The sequence below is a fragment of the Cornus florida genome, unplaced genomic scaffold, assembly GCF_030987335.1.
Source record: "Cornus florida cultivar Cherokee Brave unplaced genomic scaffold, ASM3098733v1 CherokeeBrave_3.0.0_Hap2_Chr09, whole genome shotgun sequence".
Classification (NCBI taxonomy): Eukaryota; Viridiplantae; Streptophyta; class Magnoliopsida; order Cornales; family Cornaceae; genus Cornus; species Cornus florida.
Window position 1 is genome coordinate 77,964,090 of NW_026775579.1, and position 19,347 is coordinate 77,983,436.

Sequence of the window (19,347 nt, forward strand, 5' to 3'; positions counted from 1 at the left end):
TTGATATTTGGTATATTTGGATTGTTTTGTTTGATTTGTATTTTTTCAAAATATTGCATTTGTATAATATATAATCGGATCGGACATCCGATACCGTTAATATCGGATATGGATTGATTAGGAAAGGATCCATCGGATTATCGGATTGGACCGGATTAATTATTTTGCTTATCGGATTCGGATCGGATTGACCATGATCCGGTCCGAATTCGACCCGTTGACAGGTCTAAATTGAGGGCTGAAAATTTGAAGTATAGGGCAATTTCAACCGGGGGGCAATTTTATAATTTTAAAGTATTATACAAACGAAATGGAAATATAAGAAAAACGTGGGATCATTTGCACCGCTAGTCCCACATGGCAAGTACAGTGATGACTATATATGTGTATCAAGGTCGTCTTTGAAGCCTTCAAGTGAGGGCTACGAAGGCCGAACCAATTCGCACAAACTGTCGAAGAACAGAGGTTGGTCTAGTGAAATCCGGTTCAGCCACTGCAACTCCATCAAAAATCAAGGTAGGGTTTGTTGATTCTCTCGCTACCCCTCTCTTCTAGTCTTTCTATCTGGTTGTCTACTGTGATTAGTCTTTTTGTTTGGTTGTCTACCGTGATTAGGGTTTTTTTTCTCTGTAACCCTATCAGTCTATTTCTTGATTTATCTGTCCAGTTACTCTTGGTAGTTTTTAAAATGATTTAATTCAAAATGGAAATGCCTTTTAAAACGTATCATTGAATACCAATCCAGTACAATCAAACCCTTGATAAATGTATTGAATGGCCCTCTGAAATTCAGGGGAGTCTAATCAAACCCTCGATAAATGTATTGAATGGCCTCTGAAATTCACGGGAGTCTAATCAAACCGTTGATAAATGAATTCGATAATCGTTTGTAAATTATGCCTACTGCTTTAGATATTATGGAAGTCCCCCATCCCTCCACCTTGGCGCTGTTTTAGTTATCTTCTGAATTTTGTGTCTTTTCCAGGGATGTTGGCCATCAACTTCTCCCTGGAAGATATTCAGGGCATGACCAATTTTGAAGATGAGCGGAATAAACTTGGTGAGGGTGGTTTCGGAATTGTTTTCAAGGGAAGAATCCATCCCCAAAATGCTTATGGTCTAGATGAGCAAGATGTTGCAATTAAGGCGTCACACAATGCCAGCTTTGAAACTAGGAATATGTGGCAGGTTGTCAATTAGTCAGAAGTCCATTACAAAGTTTAATTCTCCTATATTATTTTCTAATTAGCTAATACAACCAATGTGTGTATATTTTCCTATTTAGCTAATACAACCTGTTTGTGTGTGTGTGTGTGTGTGTGTATATTTTGCAGGCTGAGGTTAATTATTTGCAGAGGTTTGATCACGCCCACATCATTAAACTTGTTGGCTACTGTGAGGATCCGGGGAACAGTTTTATTCTCGTCTACGAGTACGTGGCTGGTGGCACGTTGGAAGAGTACAGAAAAAGTAAGCTTTTGACATGTGCTGAGAATACCATGGAATCAATTAGAAGTTAAACTTGGTAGAGATAGAGATAATCCAATTAAAATTAAATTGTCACTGCATACTAAAACATTTGCTGTGAAAGATGGCATTTTGAACAATTGGACTGCACATGTGCATGGCATTTTGATAATATATCATTTAATTCTCTTCTGATACCCACAAGTCAAACGGTAACCAAAATGCTTTCTCCACAACACGTGGATTGACACACACACAAAACCATGGAGCATATAGTAGCATAGACATGAAGGAGTCACGCCACAAATATGATAAGACATGAACATGATGAAACATTAAACCTAATTAATTAGGACTGAGTGTAGACATGAGTTTAAGCATGTATTGATTTAGACATATGTAAACTTTAATTATTATTTTTTATTTCTATGCAAATGGTATTGTGCTTAACTTGCTGATATCGTGCAATTTATGTTAATTTTGCTTTAAAAAAAAAAAAATTTGGAACGGTGAAATGTGTTCTAATTGTTTATAAGATCGCTAATTGTGGCTGCTCTTAGACGTGTTTGTGGAATATAAGAAATGGGTTGAGGGTTTCTTACCCAAGTGCCCGGAATAGTGGAATTCAATTTCGAATTATTGACACACATCCATAAAGTATCAAACACATTCTTAGAACATAGTTGTTATAGGTGTGCCTAGTCTCTAAAAAAGTCCTAGGAAGGCTCAACTAAAACACCTTAATCAAGTACAGGCAACACCCCTTCAACCAAACCCACATAAAGCGCTCAAACTTGCTCATTTTAGTGGGCTCCAGGCTAAAAAAAAAGCATGCCTTTTTTTTTTTTTTAAATATATTATTGTCATTTTCACTTTTATTTAATGATAATTAAATCGAAATGTTCTTTGTCATATCATGATCATATTCAAAGGCCCTATTGGGTAAACCTTATGAAATATTTGACAAAATTTATAACTATATGGTTCACTACTTAAATTAATTGCATTTAGCGATTGATGTTGAGTCTTTATGATGACAAATGTTTATAATTTGCATGATTATAGTTTCTAATTGTTTTAGAGTTGTAATCATATTTTGTTTGGTTGATGCATATGCATATGGCAAGATTTATGAGCATTAATTTACCTAATCATCTTAGTTGATATATTGAAAATTCCATTTTTTTTTTTATAATTTTTTATTATTTGTGTAGTACATCTTGAAATGTTCTGGTTGTAGATTGATTTTATTAATTTCGTTTGAAAATAGAATAGATCTATGTATGTGATTTACTTATAAGAAAAAAGATATATGTATGTGATTTAACTAATTAATTGAATCGATATGTTGAAAAAGTTTCTTATTTGATAATGACAGTTTGTGTTGCATAGTTTATTGTTCTTTAAATACTTATGATCAGTATGCATTATTGTTACATACACGCCTTATTTCGATTAGACTCGGTGCCTTATTTCAAGTCTTGCTAGGAATTACCAATATTTATATATGAGTGACATACCCATATCGTGTCTGCATCGAATGGCGATATACTCGTGGATACGTGTCCGTTACTTCCTAAGAGTAACCATAATTTTAATATATATTTATTTATTTATTTATTTCTAGCACATATCCGAAACTTTTTAAATACTTTGATCACGTATCTTATGCGGCTTAGATATTTCAGAACACATTTTTAACAAAGTTTGGAACATTAAAATGGAACTTTTCCAACAATAATATTATAGTATAATTTGTTAAGAAAAATTTAAAATATATATAAGAAAGAAGTATTGTCATGATTTAGTACACCATTTATCCATGTAAAATGTGCAATATTACTATTAACTCTTTTTTTGTTTGTTAATCATAATTTTTTTTTAAAAAAAAAATGCTAATACAATATATATATAACATGAATAAGTATTAATTAGATTTACTAGGAAAAAAAAGTATTAATTAAATTTATCCACACACACACACACACACACACACAAGTATATATATATTTTATACGTATCTAAGCTTATAATATATATATATATATTATCGTGTTCTTGCATCATATTCTATTCTTTAAATTTTTTACGTATCGTTGTATACCTATTGTATCATTCGTATCCATGCTTCATAGGTGAAGGTTTATTTAATGATGACTAGGGATGCTTGTTTTCAAGGACGAAGCCAACTAAGGCTTAAGGGGGCATGTGCCCCCCTGAGTTGGCTCCTTAGTTTATTTTTCTACTATTTTTTTCTATGGGTTACATTTTTCTACTTTTATGCATGTGATATTTTCAAATTGCTCCCTAAAATTTCTCCATTTTAAAAATCTTTCACATTCTTCTTTTATTTTCTCTTTTACTCTTCTTTTTCTTTTAATTTATTTGATTTCCTTTAAAATATTTTGCGTCCTTTTTTTTTTTCAATGAAACCCGTATTTTTTTCCTTCGAATTTATCTAATTTTCTTTCCTTTTTATGTTCTTTCTCCCCCCGCCCCTCGCCCCCTCTTCTTAATAGTTCTTAATATATGATGCATGTGCAATTACCTTTTTCTCTATTCTGGTTTTTTATTTAATTATTATTATTATTAATTTTTTTTTATCTCGTCTTTAAATTTATTACTGTAATTTTATGAACTAATTTTTTTTTTTGGTAATGAAGAATCACACACGATAATCACTTTGGACTCTTCAATAGTTTACACATCTATTTGTCAACTTGCTGTCTTGCAACACTACTAGTCAGCATGTTCGTTGGATTTTTAATTTTTTTTTTTAATCATGTTCAATATGCTGTTGACTTAATCTCTTTGTTCCGTCATTGTTTGTTTTATGTGTTGTGAAACGAACTCTTTTTGTTAAAAACATTTCAATGATTGCATTTAAGATGCACTTAGATGCAGTAAGGGCCAAGCTCGTGACTTTTGGAGGGTCACGCCTTTGTGCATTTGGTGGTGTTTTTGGCTTTATAGGAGATCATTTGAAGGAAAGGAGACACATATTGGTGTGTTGAAGTTCTCCATTAGTAGCACTCTTCTATGTTGGGTTCTAGGGAGAAATTGTAAATCTATGGATGGGATTGTTGATTCTTTGGACTCTTTGAGAGTATAGAGACCCTATATGGCCTTGTGTAGCTTTTGAGGGACGTATTTCTTAATATAATTTTACTTCTAAAAAAAATATTCATAATATTATTAAAAAGTGATCAAAATATTCTTTTTGTATGTGTAAAAATATAAAATATTATTTCTTCATTGCCATATCCTATTGTACCCATATCCTGTATTTTTGAGAATTATCGTATCGCCGTACCTGTATCGTGTCGTGTACGTATCCATGCATTCTAGACATCTTGCAATTAGACTTCAGAAGAAATTTGGCGCCTTTAGTGCTCTTGAGTCTTTAACAACGATGAACTTTATAAGTTACGTTACCTGGGCTCGAATATGTGTCAAACGTGGGTATGTATCCATGTGTCGAACCTGTCGGATCTTTAAACGGGACCCTTGGACACTATTCATTTTATTTAATTATTTAATTTTATTTTCTAGAATAAAACAATGTTTTTATCTAATATAGTGTTCAATATAGGTATTTAAGTCATTTAAAATTAATAATATAGTATAATTGAATGATTAGATATGGTTTTTAACTGCATTTCCACCCAAAAGTGTCTTGACACATATCATATACCCATGTCCAAGCAACGTGTCCGACACGGGTACTTCACTACTTTTGAAGAGTCCATGTAACATAGTTTAGAAGCATCCATGTCCGACATGTTCTTGAAACTTTTCGTATTTCTTAAATTAAGGGCATAATAAGTATGTAGAAGAATGATAATACATAAAAAGTATCTTGTGGGCATTCATGGACATGTTATGAGTTCTATCCAGTTTGCTTTTCGAGCTTGTAACATTACTGTTGAGTTGTGGCCCAAATGTAGGGCCCACCCATGAGAGAGTTCTACTATCCTTATGTGTATAGTGAAAAGCCGTCCTTACTCGTAGATGTAAGCTATAACCCAAACCAAGTTAAGTCTGTGTGTTCGATGTGGTGTGTCTTGTTTCCATTGGATATTGCTTTTTTTTAATTTGTACTTTGTCGTGGTTTGTCACAACATTTACCCTAACACATCCAATAATAGATGCTCTCTATATCCATTCTAATAAAACCATCACAATCATTAATATGACCGCAATACTTTCAAGTGGAGTCATCTCTTATTTCCTTTGTCAACCCTTTTTAAAAGCCTAATAAATTTAAAAGTAAAATCAGGACCTCACAGTAAATTACTAAACCTCTTCATACCCTTGAAGACTTCATTCCAAAAGGATGCATCCATGAGATAAAATTAATTTCTAATTTTGAATCTTGTTGGAAGGTAACTCCATTTAAAGTAATATGATCTGCTACTTTCTTTATACTAGTATATTTTTGATAAGTTTTCTTTTCCTTTTCTCTTTTATACTTGTTTTTTCCCCTTTTCAAACTTTCTTTTGGTTGGTTACTTTTTTCTATGATATTCAACTAATAAGATGAACAAAATTTTTGCTTCAACCAACACTTCAAGCCATTGAATTGGATCTCTATCTCTCTCTCTCTAAAGTTCACTAAATTTACTCCAAAAGAAGTCACTATTTTATCTGCACGAATCATCAGTTTTTACATTTCATTTTCTCCATAAGTTTTGTGTTATAAGCTCTCTTATAGTATCTTTCATATGAGTATTTAGTATTTTAAATTAGATTTTTTGCAGCGAAGAGTTTTTGAATGATGACTCATAAATCTTATTTATTTAATATAATATTCTGACATGATGGGATATTATTTTATTTGAATTAAACTTTTCTTATACCTAATAATTTGCTTATGTGTGAGTGTAATGTGCTTCAAAATTATTAGGGAGAACTTTAGAATTGTCTGGATTCTGTTTTTTTTTCCTGTGTATTCTTTTAGAATTATTAATGCTCAAAAATCAATATACATTATATTTGTCATTTGTGGAATCTACGATTCTCAACCCAATCGACAATTTGATCCTCGTAACCCCAAATTGATGCAACACTGGACCGCGATTTTAATAGCCTCGTGTTTATGTTGTGATCGTGCTTTGCAGGTTTTTATTTGGCATATAATCTAGTTCTGTTGACTAGTTTTACTCAAATGTCAATTAAAAAGCTGACTTATTAAACTTTCTTTGAATGTTTTAGTATTCCAGATACGTTGATAAGTACATTGTCTTTTATGGTTTTTCAAGCACCTGTTGAACACCTGTTTATTGTGATCACAGGTCTTTTAAAAGAGAGTCGAGTTTTTAATATGCCACTTCCTGAACTGTAGTTTATTTAACAATAAGAGAATAGATGTATGTTCGGTAGGTTATTGATGTAACTTATTAATTGACCTTGGATCCATGCTTCTTATATAGTTGTCTCACGTGCAGTTTTCTATCCTATACAATTTCTTTTTACTTATTAATTATAGATGATTGTGCTTTTATTGTGGTATAATTATAATGTGGACCGTGGATAAATTCACCCTTTAAATCAATGTTATTTACTCTCAGGGTTGAACTGGGAAGGAATTCTGAGGGTCGTAAGAGGAGTGGCCAGCGGTCTTCAATACATCCATGGATTTGAAGATCCAAAACTTGTTTATGGCGATCTGAAGCCAGGAAACATCCTCTTGTTGGGGGAGGTCAGTGATTTTTTCCTCTCAAATTGAAAGCGAAGTTCTATAAAGCAACTATTGACACTGTCATTTTTGTAAGGACAGAAGAACGTTAGTGGTATGCATAACATGATGACAAAAATGTGGATGTTTGAGATGGAAGTTCTGCAAGACATGAAAGGGTAGAATTAAAAATGATCACATCCATAAGATGGTTGAAGTAACATTCATTGGAGATAAAATAAGAGAAATCAATTGAGATTGTTTGAACATATGCAAATAAGATCACTAAGTGTATTAATTAGGAAGATTGACTTGACAATATTAAAGGATAGTAAGAGAAGGGGAAATCAAAGTTAACATAGGTTGAATTAGTAAAGAAATATATGGCAACATGTGGTTTGACTGAAGTCATGGCCTTAGATCTAGCAGAATGGAAAAATGCATTTCGTATAACTGATCCCAAGTAGCTGGGAAAAGCTTGATTGAGTTGAGTTAAACTTATGCTCCAAACTCCACAAGGCCAATACTAGTCAATTGGGAATTAAAACCCTCAACCTCTCATGTGAGAGGAGGAAGAGGAGATACCATTTCAGCTATAGCCTTGTTAGATCAGTACTCCCAAGAACTTGCCTTTGCCTTGGCATCACTCCGAAGTCTCAACCAAATATGCAGTCAGGCCCATAGGAGACCTCCCCTTTGTGTTCTAGCATTTCGAGGAACAAAATCTGTCTTACTAAGAATTGATGCATGAAGGTAAGATAAGCTTCACCGTGTAAACTAAAGGCTTGACCTTACACTTACTATTGCAGCCAAAGTCAGGGACAAAAGTATAATGTGGAAGAGGGAATAGGGATTTTGGGAACTTTGAGAATGATTAGATAATTTATTTCCATTAGAAGAAAATCATTAGAGAAGAAAGATTTCATTGGTTTTGAAACTTTTAAAACCAAATACGTACCAAGTTTTCTTTGAAAAATTAAGATTAAAAAGGTTATCAAGCTGGAGCAAGAGCTTAACACTTTCTTTATAGGGGAAAAAGACAGACCTCTATAATATCTTCGGTTGAGATACTTCAGCGCTGCATTGCAGTCTGTTCATCTGATATATGCTTGCTCACAGAAGATTATTTCTTCAGACAAAAACTGATTTACAATTTTAGAACCAAGCAGCTTATTATATAAGTTAACTAGCACACACTTAAGTTGTTTTGAGTCAAATCATCTTAGACCATCTTGTCTGCACAAAAAAATTCTATTATGTCCTGTGGGATGTGGGTTTCAAGTGTCAACGGATAATTCCTCATCACCAACAAAACCCAAGCAAATCCCCCACCCATCAAGACCCAAATCCTAAACTTTCACTGCCTGTATCAAACCAATCTAACCAAACGCAACCCTAACCCTTTCTCATCCTCAACCACACGAACACAAAAGGAAAAAAAAAAAAGAAAAAAGAAAAAGAAAAAGAAAAAGAAAAACCAGCAGTAATCCTATCCAAACTCTGACTGCCACTGTAACCAAGCCAACAATCGTAACACCCAACCTTAGCCGCAAGACAATCGCAAAACCCATACCCATCGACCAGACAAAACCCATCAGCCCCCCATAGACTTCTCAAGCGAAACCATACCCACCAGCAAATTCCACAGCCCCTCATGCCAACAACTACAGCCGTCAATCTTTCCGGAATCTGTTACAACCATTGTCGTCTGATCCTGAAATCACTGTTCCTCGTCATCGTCGATCAAACAACAGCATCTTGCTAAGAAACATGAAATCCTCCTGCCGTTCTTCTCATCGGATTCTCAGTCTCGTCGCCTTCGTGTCATCATCCCCGCTGGTCGTCATTGGGAAGTCACGGTTGTATCGCAAGCTTTGGTTCGCTCTGTTTGTCGTTTGGGAAAAGGGTGTTGTAGAGATATTACCAGAATCCGGATTTGGCTTGTTTGGTTGCTGGTATAGAGTTCTTCAAGGTTTAAAACCAATTCTAGGGCAAAAAAAAAAAAGAGAAGAATTTCAGTTGAGTTCTCACAGCCACTTTTGGGTAATCTTCAACAATTGGGTTACTGCATTGGACTTCGAAAAAGGTACATATACTTCAATTAAAAAATTTTGATTAGTACTTTTATCTATTTGTTTAGTCTAGAAATTTGCAAAAGGTCCGATGAACCCAATTAACTATTGAATACATTTATTTGTATCAATTTTACCTTTATTCATTCTCATTGCCTATTATATTTTGTCTTTGTTTCCACCATATCCATTTTTATTGTATTATTTATTGTCACTTAAATTTTCCCCCAAAAAAAAAAAAAAAAAAAAAATAATAATAATAATAAAAAATTGCAACCATTGCATGAAATTCCTTGATTGTGCATTGTGCTAGTTTATAATTTGGTTTACTGATTTCAATTTTGAGTCCTATATCGGCATTATCTTTAATCATTTTTATGCCTATACCATCCTTTGGTCGTCATGATTGGCCTTAATATGTCTCATGCACAATCAGCATCAAAGCAGAGAAGTCCCAATGCATTTGTGAAGAGATTCCCTAACGAGTACGTAAGGAAAGAAAGATTTGTTTCCCCAAGGTTTAGGCAGAATGTTAGAAACAATGACCACCATTATTATGACAAGTCCACATGCCACTACTGCGACACTTATGAGTCCACATGCGACTACTGTGACACTTTTCATAGTCCAAGATCATCCCGAAACTCCTACATGAGGCAAAACAACTTTGATTGAGAGTCAAATCCAATGTCCTACTAGAAGACCTCCAGTTGTCAAACCCTCTTGAGTCTCAGAATGTAGATATTCACCCGAGTATCTACGTGTCCTAGATGATATTGAACCATTTCCAGACCTTAAGGGAAGATCATATGGAAGCTGAGACCTGTAACAATGACATGATGTGCAAATAAATGGAGAAAGTAATAAATGCAGTGTCAAAATCAGGTGTTGCTAGAATGAAACTTATGAACCTCATCCACTGCCATATAGAATGGCCTGGGAATACAGACCTTTCTTGACTGTTACAGAAAGGTGTTTATTCCCGATTCAAATGGGTGATTACTTTGACAACATTTGGTGTGATGTTTTACCCTTAACTGTAGCACACGTGTTACTTGGTCACCCTTGGATCAATGACTTAAATGTGACTCGCCATAGCAAAGAGAATCATTACCGCTTCAAATATAATGGAAAAACTCTCCTGTTAAGGCCTGCAAAGCCATCAAAAGGTTTCAAAAACACTGAAGATATCTTCTTTTCCACCTAACGATGACAAACCTGTGTTGTCAAAAGAAGAAAGAGAAGTAACTGAGGGTGTTCCCCATGTCACAACTAAGGTGTTGGACTCTCCATCACCTAAATGCACTATTGTAGATGAAATTAAAGATATAATATTTAAGGAACATCAACCTAAATAGTCACACGAGTGATGAGCAACATGACATTGCCTTAGTCTCACATTCTTCTAATGTCACACATAATTTCACATATCCTAGGAAACATGTTGAATTGAGTCCAAATGATGAGTTGACACAAAAAGGGTTCATTCACAATAGCCTCGAAGAGATTGTTAAACATCACGAGTCATCTAATTCCATTGTGTTAAATAAGAATGTCAAGTATAATGGTATTTTCTGTAAGACACTTTGGGAATTCTTAAGAACGGATTTGAAGATTCCTTCTGCATTTTGTTCTTTAACTGATAGGAAAATTGAGGCTGTGAAGCAAGGTCTAGGAAAGTTGGTTAGTTTTCTTTTTAGAGTGCACCTAGACACTTGAAACTTGTTATTGCCTATAATGGAGTATGCTTGTTCTTGCCTATAATCTATTTCCATGCCAATCCATTGATCATGTTCTTTGGCCTCCACATATATATTTGTTTGAATTCCTTTGTGCACCTTGTCCGTGATTGTCATGCCGATATGCGACAAGAAATTGTCTTGAATTAAAAAAAAAAAAAAAAATTATGGACTTACTGCATATGCTCATCATAGGAATCATGAATTAATTGAAGAAGAATATATATATATATATATATATATATATATATATATATATTATAGTCTTTGCACTGTCTCAACCTTATCCTAAAGCTCATCCCAGGTGAAACATACCAAAATTGTTGACTTTTCCACATCATTCACAAATGAGGACCTAATGCACATTTCTTTGACTGATCATTGGATTTGAGTACTAATTCAAATTTTGATGTGGAGCATTTGTTACCTAACCGAGGCACCTTTGAGCCTCCTATTTTATTGGCATGTTTTCCTACAGGTGGATTTGCATTTTCCTCAGCACCAACATCAGTTCCTCCATCTTTTCAGCCGTATTTCTTGTATTTGGGATATCTAGAATTACCATCTAGCTTTAGATTTTACATGGAGTGTAGCTGAGGAACTTTATTGCGTTGACCTTACTTTTTGGAGCTATGCATATGCATTTACTCTCCAGAGGAGAGAGTTCTTCTCAACCGAAAGGGAATGCTGGAGATTGGGGCATGGTCCAAAAGATTGAAACTTTCATGTTCAGCCTTTACTATTGGAGATGTTGAAAAGACACAGAGAATTAGGAAATTTTGTGTATTTATTATTGTTATTATTTTTATTTTAGTAATCTAATAATTTTAGTAACTTAGTTTTAGGGTTTTATTTATGGTATTAGGATTTTATTAGGGTTTTCTTGCTGCCTATTTATATGCGGGTTGAGAACATTGTTAAGGTACCTTTTATGATTGATGATTTATTGAATATTGAAAGATTATTGTGATTTCTTCTTCCTCGTATTCTTGTTTTCCTCTTTCATTCTCTTTCTTGTTCTGGTTGAAATTGTGATTTCAGAGCACCCCTACCTCATATTGCATCACCTACTTTTTAGAATTTGACCTATTGGCGTATTTGTGTAGTCTTGTGTCCTTTTCCGTGCTTCTTAGGTGATGGTTGGATAAGTTTCTACTTGTGTGATTCCAGAATGGCTGAACATGACGGGGCAGTTGAATATGGTATTGTATATGAGAAATTGGAACGATAGAGCGCAATAACATTAAAGTGATGAGTCAATCTGCAAGAGTTTGAATAATTAGACTTGAAAAATGTTGAATAAAAATCATGAGCGGGAAAAATATTGTATGGGGTAAAGGGCAATAAACCTCCCTAAACTTTACTCTCCTTAAAAATTTCATGAACTTTTATTTTTTTTTTCTGAACTTTTATTTTTCTTGCAAAATTAACCCACCGACTAGGTTCCGACCGTTTCTTCCCGTTAAAGTGGCCCGTGTTAATCACTTACCATAACTGTAACTTGAAAATGACGAAGTTACCTTTTATCTTATTTTATTGCTGCCACCTCCAATCTCTCTGTAAAGGATTTGGGTGTCCTCTCTTTCTTCCTGGCAAACCAAAAATCTTAGACTCGCGTAGTAATTTACAAAGGGTTTAGAGTTTTCCTAAACTGAAAGAGGGAGACAATTATCATATCAAAGGCAGAAGATAAGATTGGAAGAGTACTGGAACTCCTTCAAAGGCAACAAAGATGCTTCTGTCACAGTTGTTTAGGCCAAAAAAGTGAAATCCCCAAATCAACAGCAGCAATTGAAGCATGCCTCTGCGCATTCGAACCCTAAGCTTGCAAATCACCCTCTCTCGCTCTATGTGTGGATGTTCACCGTTTTGATTCTGGACAAGGCACTGTAGAATTGAAGCACGATATGTGCTCCTCAAACCCTATGTAAGTGAGTGAGAGAAACCTCTATTACGTTGCCGAGCTAAGCCCTGTTACACTATAGATGGAGCGATTTGATGGGAAGTGTGGGCGTGGAAGGTAGGAGCGTGACGGTGAAGATGAATCGTAGTCATTGAGGATGTCATCCACAGTGTGTTGTGAGGGATGGATAAAGGGGTGGTCGTGGTCCTCATCGCCACTTCACCGCTAGTGCTAGAAGTGTTCGACGTCTTCATCACTGCTGGTGCTATGTGATTGTTACTCATTGTCGTTGGTCCACTAACCTTCTTAGTCATCTCATCCTCTGTAATTCTTCTCACACAAACACAATTTACTTCGTGTTGATGGAATTTTTTTTTGGTGGTGTTGATTTATTTACTCATGCCGGCACCAATTTTTGGTCACCGTTGTTGATGAAATGATGGATGTCTTTTTAGTCACAGGTGTTGATTTCTTCTCGATCAAAACGGTGCCCCTCCATTATAGGGTAATTTTGTAATCTTGTTTTTTCGGTGCCTAAGACTCACCTGTTGTCCTTAATTGCAACTTTTAATAGTTCAGGGGGGCATTTGTTAATTCAGGGGGGTTTTATACAATTGGCTTATAGTTTAGGGGTGTGTTTTTTTTTTTTTTTTTTTTTTTTTTTTTTTTTCGCACTTTACCCTATTGTATGAGGTCACAAAGGAAGAGGGTTAAACTAGATGATTAAATTAAGGTAAGTTTAAGGTTAGAAATAAATTATGTAGTGTATTTGGCCTGTACTTGTTTTGGAAGGTGGAGATGGTTCGCACTTGTTAAAGGAGGCTGATTGGTTGAGATGGGAGGCGTTGGGGAAGAAGGGGATGTACGAGTTCCAGAAATGGAAGGAGTGGTGTGATTTGCTTTGGGATAGGAATACGGAATGCTTCAGAAGGATTTTCTCTCATAAAAAGAGAGATGGTGTTTCATCCTCATCAGAGTCGTGTCGTCTTGCAAGCAATAAGACGTTCCCAAGGTTCGGTGAGTTCAGAGGCCATGGCCTTTTGACGGCCGTCCAGTTTACTGATTGGAGAAGATACCAACATGGATTTCACGTGCTTGCAACGCGTGGGTGGGGAAGGGATGGATCTAAGACAAGTGGTTGGCGTCCAAGGTTCGGCCGTTGGAAGTGGGATACAGCTGTATCCACTTCTTTCTCAAAAAAATGGGTTGTCAAGGCTAATTAGGCTTCTTGTACTGATGGGCGTGTGGGTGGGCTGGTGTTGGGGCCTAATTCTTCTTATGTTGCTGACCTTGTTTCGATTGGGCCTGGGATTCTTAGCTGCCGCGACGCAAGTTATTATGGACTGAGCTATTTTGAGATAGCCCAGAGGCTCGAGAAGGGCTGTTCCTTGGGTTCTTCTTTAGGCCTGCAAAGCGGTAAGTTGGGTGGATTGGATTGCGGTTCGGTGGGTGGGCCTGATGTTGTTCCTGTTTGCTCTGGGTTGCAAGTTAAGAACCGGTTCGACGCTCTTTTTTCTTTAGTGGCTTGCCCGGATCAACAGCCTTCTGCGTCTCTTTCTGGGGGCATCAGACATGGTAGAAGATCTGCTCTCCCTGTTCAGGGGCACCGGTTGAGGTCAAAAAGAAGGTTGTTCTCCCAGTTTTGCGTAAGAAATGGTCTCGTAAAGAAAAGCAGAAATGGGTGATGTCTAAGCAACCAGATTCATCTCCGGGTAAGTCTTTCTCTCGGTTTGGTTTGGCCCCTTTGCTTTCTTCTTCGTTCTCTCCCCCTTCTATTGGGGTGTCGGGGTTGGAGAAGGGAGGGTTGTCCTCCTTCTCTAAAAGGCTTTCTCCGGATAGATTTGAGAGGAGGCTTGCAGGCTTGAAGAAGCAATATCTTTCCAAAGGAGTGCGGGTCACTCTGATTAAGAGAACCCTCTCTTGCTTTCCTACTTATTTTATTTCGCTTTTCCAGATTCCCGTCTCTGTGGCTGAGAGAATTGTGAGCGCTTGCAACGTAATTTTCTTTGGGGGGGGGGGGGGGGGGGGCGCGGGAGTTTAAGTTTCATTTGGTTTGGTAGGAGCATGTTTGTAGGCCTATTCGTAATGGTGGGTTGGGGCTTCGTAGATTGGTGCCTTTCAATAAAGCTCTCCTTGGAAAATGGTTGTGGAGGTTTGGAGTGGAAAGGCATTGGCTTTGGAGGAGGGTTGTTACTAGTAGGTTTGGGGAGAACAGAGGAGGGTGGTGCTCTCTTGAGGTGCGTGGTCAGAGGGGTGTGGGGGTTTGGAAGTGCATTCGGAAGGGTTGGGCTGATTTCTCCTTGAATGTCCGTTTTAGATTTAGGGTTGGCGGGAGGATCAGTTTCTAGGAGGATGTTTGGTGTGGTGATATTTCTCTTGCTCTCGCCTTTCCACGGCTGTTTAGGATTGCTTCGAATAAGCAGGCCATGGTAGTTGACTGTTATCATCTTGATAGCGAGAGACTGGTGTGGGATGTTCAGTTCATGCATCTCTTTCAGGATTGGGAGGTTGAGGATGCCATTCGTCTGTTGGAGTTGTTGTATTGGCAGCGAGTCATGGTTGGTGAGTCTGATGGTTGGATTTGGGCTCCCAGTGCTCAGGGTTGTTTTGATGTGCGGTCCTTCTTCAAGTGTCTTTTTGTGGAGCCTGGAGGCCCTTCCCGTGGAAGTCTGTTTGGCGATCTAAGGCTCCTCTCAAAGTGGCCTTCTTTACTTGGACTTCTGTGTTGAGCAAAATTTTAACCCAGGATAATTTGAGAAGGAAAAATCAGGTGGTGGTCAATTGATGCTACATGTGTCTTAGGGACGAGGAGACAATGGACCATCTTCTTTTGCATTGCCCCATGGCCAAGGATTGTTGGGATTTGATGCTTGGCTTGTTTGGGTTCCAATGGGTTATGCCTCACTCCACCAGAGAGTTGGTCAAGGCTTGGAGAGAGTGTTTTATTGGGGGCCATGTTCATGATGCTTGGAGGGTTACTCCTCTTTGTGTGTGGTGGTATATTTGGCTTGAGAGGAATATAAGATATTTTGAGGGGAAGGGAGACCTATTTCTTTTCTTAAGTTCTTTATTGTTTCCACTCTTTTTTGTTAAGTCTTAGGTAGATGTTATAGATCTTTAGATGAAAGAGTTAATTTTTTTGGCCTCTTTAAAAGTGTAATAGCTATTTTGGCTTGTTTTTGTTCCATTGGGATGCACTTCTCTTGAGCGCTTTTTATAAATTTCTTACTTGTCAAAAAAAATATATATATCTAATACTTATATTTTGAAGTACGATATGACTGCCACCGGTTGTACAATGAACTTGTTAAGCCGTGACCTCACTTTCCTACCATCTTTCCTTGTAATAATTAAGCCATAGTTTGATGGGCAGTTGCAACCACATGAATTGATGGACATGAAAATTGTAATGGAAACTTTTACTTAAAGACTACATTTCATATTATTGGTGTATGAAATCTGTTAAACAGTTACATGCCTCAGATCTAGGGGCATGGATAAAAAATCTATTCTATAAAATTGGAATGTAGGGGCATGGATAAGAAACTTTTTTTTTTTTTACATCTATAGTTTTTATGGGATATCTTCACCAACATGATCTGACCTGAGCCTGTATTTGCTGATTCAGAATGAGACTTAGACGTGTGATTTACCTTGTTCTCTGGTTCCATTTGCGACCTTATCCTTTGTTTCGTATAGGATATGAATTCTAAGAATATTTTAACTCAGTTATGCGTTTCTTCATCTGCTATTGCTCTCTATTCAAAGCATTTTTCTTTTCAAAAAAAAAAAAGAAAGAAAGAAAGAAAAAAGAAATGAAACTTGCACAGCTTCTATGTCAAGGCCACTGTAGTGTGCATTAATATCCTTGAGCACCTTGTGATTGTAATCTCTATCAAGATGAATACCATTTCCCATAATGTTTATAATCCCAGCCCTTTCCAGACTCAATACGACTACACTTTGAGATCTCTTATAAAACTACTAGGATGAGAGCCAAACTAGACAAATATGGCATGAAAAATGGTAAGGAGCCTAAATAACAGGCCACGGAGAGAATGAACAAGCTGGGTGAAAAAAATAGTTTGAGTTCTAGAATTATACTTGAGACATAAAGAACTTAGATTTATTTTTTTACTCGTGGATCCATGGATCCAATATGCTGTTGTAGAAATTTGAATTTTACCTTTGATAACATAAATCCATTGTGCTGTTGCAAAGAAACTAAACTTTTACAGTTCATTATTTTATGTTTTTCTTGTATGATCTAATGAACAGGATCATGAACCAACAATCAGTGATTTTGGGAGCTTGACTGAGGAGAATCGGACGCAGGCTGTTTACAGTATGCACTACGTGGATATTGAGTTTGTTATGAGAGGTAAATGAGTAGTTAGTGGGAGGATTTGATATCATCATTGTTGGATATCTTGGATATCTGCATGTATATATATACAATACTTATGAGAGTAAAATTTGTAGTTATGTTTCAAATGAATCATTTTCTTCATGAATACCATTGCACGGTTTTATTTTCTTTGCTGCTGTTGATTATTCTAGTGGTAACATGAAAAATCCTAGATATCCAATTTAATATGATTTTGTTTGTTTCTACTGTCCTTTTACGTTTTACACTATTGGGCCATGTAATCACTCCCTTCAGGTTCCTTTTTACATATTATTGCATTGAATATAACCAATATCTTTTTTATTTTATGTCTGGATACTTGAGAAAGTCTCTATGAGCTTCAACTACATGCCAACTCTGACTTTTGATGAATCAATAGTGCTTTGGCTGTGGCTAAATACCTTAAACGAGATACCCTGCTTCACTAAATATAAGAAGGGATACTCCATTGCACAAGACTCCTGCAATTCTCCCGCAATTGCATGGAGAGACTATTTTTCCTTTCAAACTAGGACCCTCGAGTCACCGTAGAGGAGCTGTACCATTGAACCAAGGCTTACTATTAGACTCATACTAGAAATCGATCCTTTTTTCAAATCCTTTGTTACGCGTACTTAGTAATAAAAAGACATGCAAGCAGATTGAATAAGGCAAACGGGCGTGCACATCTAATGTGAATTGTGAACATGTACTGTTCCATAAATTTGGAATTGGAAACAAGACTCCTGCAATTCTCCGGCAATTGCATGGAGAGACTATTTTTCCTTTCAAACTAGAAATCGATCCTTTTTTCAAATCCTTTGTTACATGTACTTTGATCTTGATAAGACATGACAAGCAGATTGAATAAGGCAAACGGGGGTGCACATCTAATGTGAATTGTGAACATGTACTGTTCCATAAATTTGGAATTGGAACAATGAAATCATCGGAATAGAAATGTAAATGATTGGTTTAGTTCTATGATTTTGCCTTTTAGTAGGCCAGAGGTCTTGTTAAAGTTTGTATTGTCGGTCTTTCAAATTATTCCTCCCTAAATTAGTATATTATCTCCGAAAGAGTACGATTAGGAATCTTTTGTAGGGGAGGAAAGACTGATTCAAACAAAATTAAACAGGCAAGTAGGGCAAGGTTATGTCATGTCCAAGATAGTGGCCTGGGTTTTAGAAACCTCGAGTCTTTTCAGTCATTCTTTGCTTTCAAAAGTGGCTTGGAGATTGGAGTTGGGACATGATTCAAATGCTCTTCGGAATTCTTAAAGAAGGTATTTAAAAAAATGTCCTTTTCTTGAATGCTATAATTCTGGAACATCTCAGATGTGAAGTCTGTTTGCTGCCAAAAAAGTGATTACAGAAGGAATGAAATTGAGAATAGGGGACAGAAATTCAAGATTTTACAGCTTGCTCAAGTAGGCCAAAGGATTTTCCTTGCAATGGATCCCGTAACATGAAAATCAAGTTGCTCATGAAGTTTTACGAGCAAATGGATGGTCAACAAGATCTCTTAGTTTTATATTGGTCTAGGGTGACATTTTCTGTTAGGAAAGCTATGCTTTTTTTTACCATCACCCTATTCCTTAACTTAATCTGTTTGCTGCCAAAAAAGTGATTACAGAAGGAATGAAATTGAGAATAGGGGACGGAAATTCAAGATTTTACAGCTTGCTCAAGTAGGCCAAAGGATTTTCCTTGCAATGGATCCCGTAACATGAAAATCAAGTTGCTCATGAAGTTTTATGAGCAAATGGGTGGTCAACAAGATCTCTTAGTTTTATATTGGTCTAGGGTGACATTTTCTGTTAGGAAAGCTATGCTTTTTTTTACCATCACCCTGTTCCTTAACTTAATCTGTTTGCTGCCAAAAAAGTGATTACAGAAGGAATGAAATTGAGAATAGGGGACGGAAATTCAAGATTTTACAGCTTGCTCAAGTAGGCCAAAGGATTTTCCTTGCAATGGATCCCGTAACATGAAAATCAAGTTGCTCATGAAGTTTTATGAGCAAATGGGTGGTCAACAAGATCTCTTAGTTTTATATTGGTCTAGGGTGACATTTTCTGTTAGGAAAGCTATGCTTTTTTT

General features: G+C 36.3%; 1 protein-coding gene across 1 annotated transcript; it reads left to right on the forward strand.

Moving 5' to 3' along the window:
* Nucleotides 1–298: 298 nt before the first annotated feature.
* Nucleotides 299–17,354, forward strand: LOC132274499 (probable serine/threonine-protein kinase PBL23). Its single transcript, XM_059775776.1, has 5 exons — nucleotides 299–516; nucleotides 986–1,188; nucleotides 1,335–1,470; nucleotides 7,038–7,168; nucleotides 17,137–17,354. The coding sequence occupies exons 2-5, from the start codon at nucleotides 988–990 to the stop codon at nucleotides 17,245–17,247; spliced, it is 579 nt and encodes a 192-aa protein (XP_059631759.1). The 5' UTR covers nucleotides 299–516; nucleotides 986–987; the 3' UTR covers nucleotides 17,248–17,354.
* Nucleotides 17,355–19,347: the final 1,993 nt, after the last annotated feature.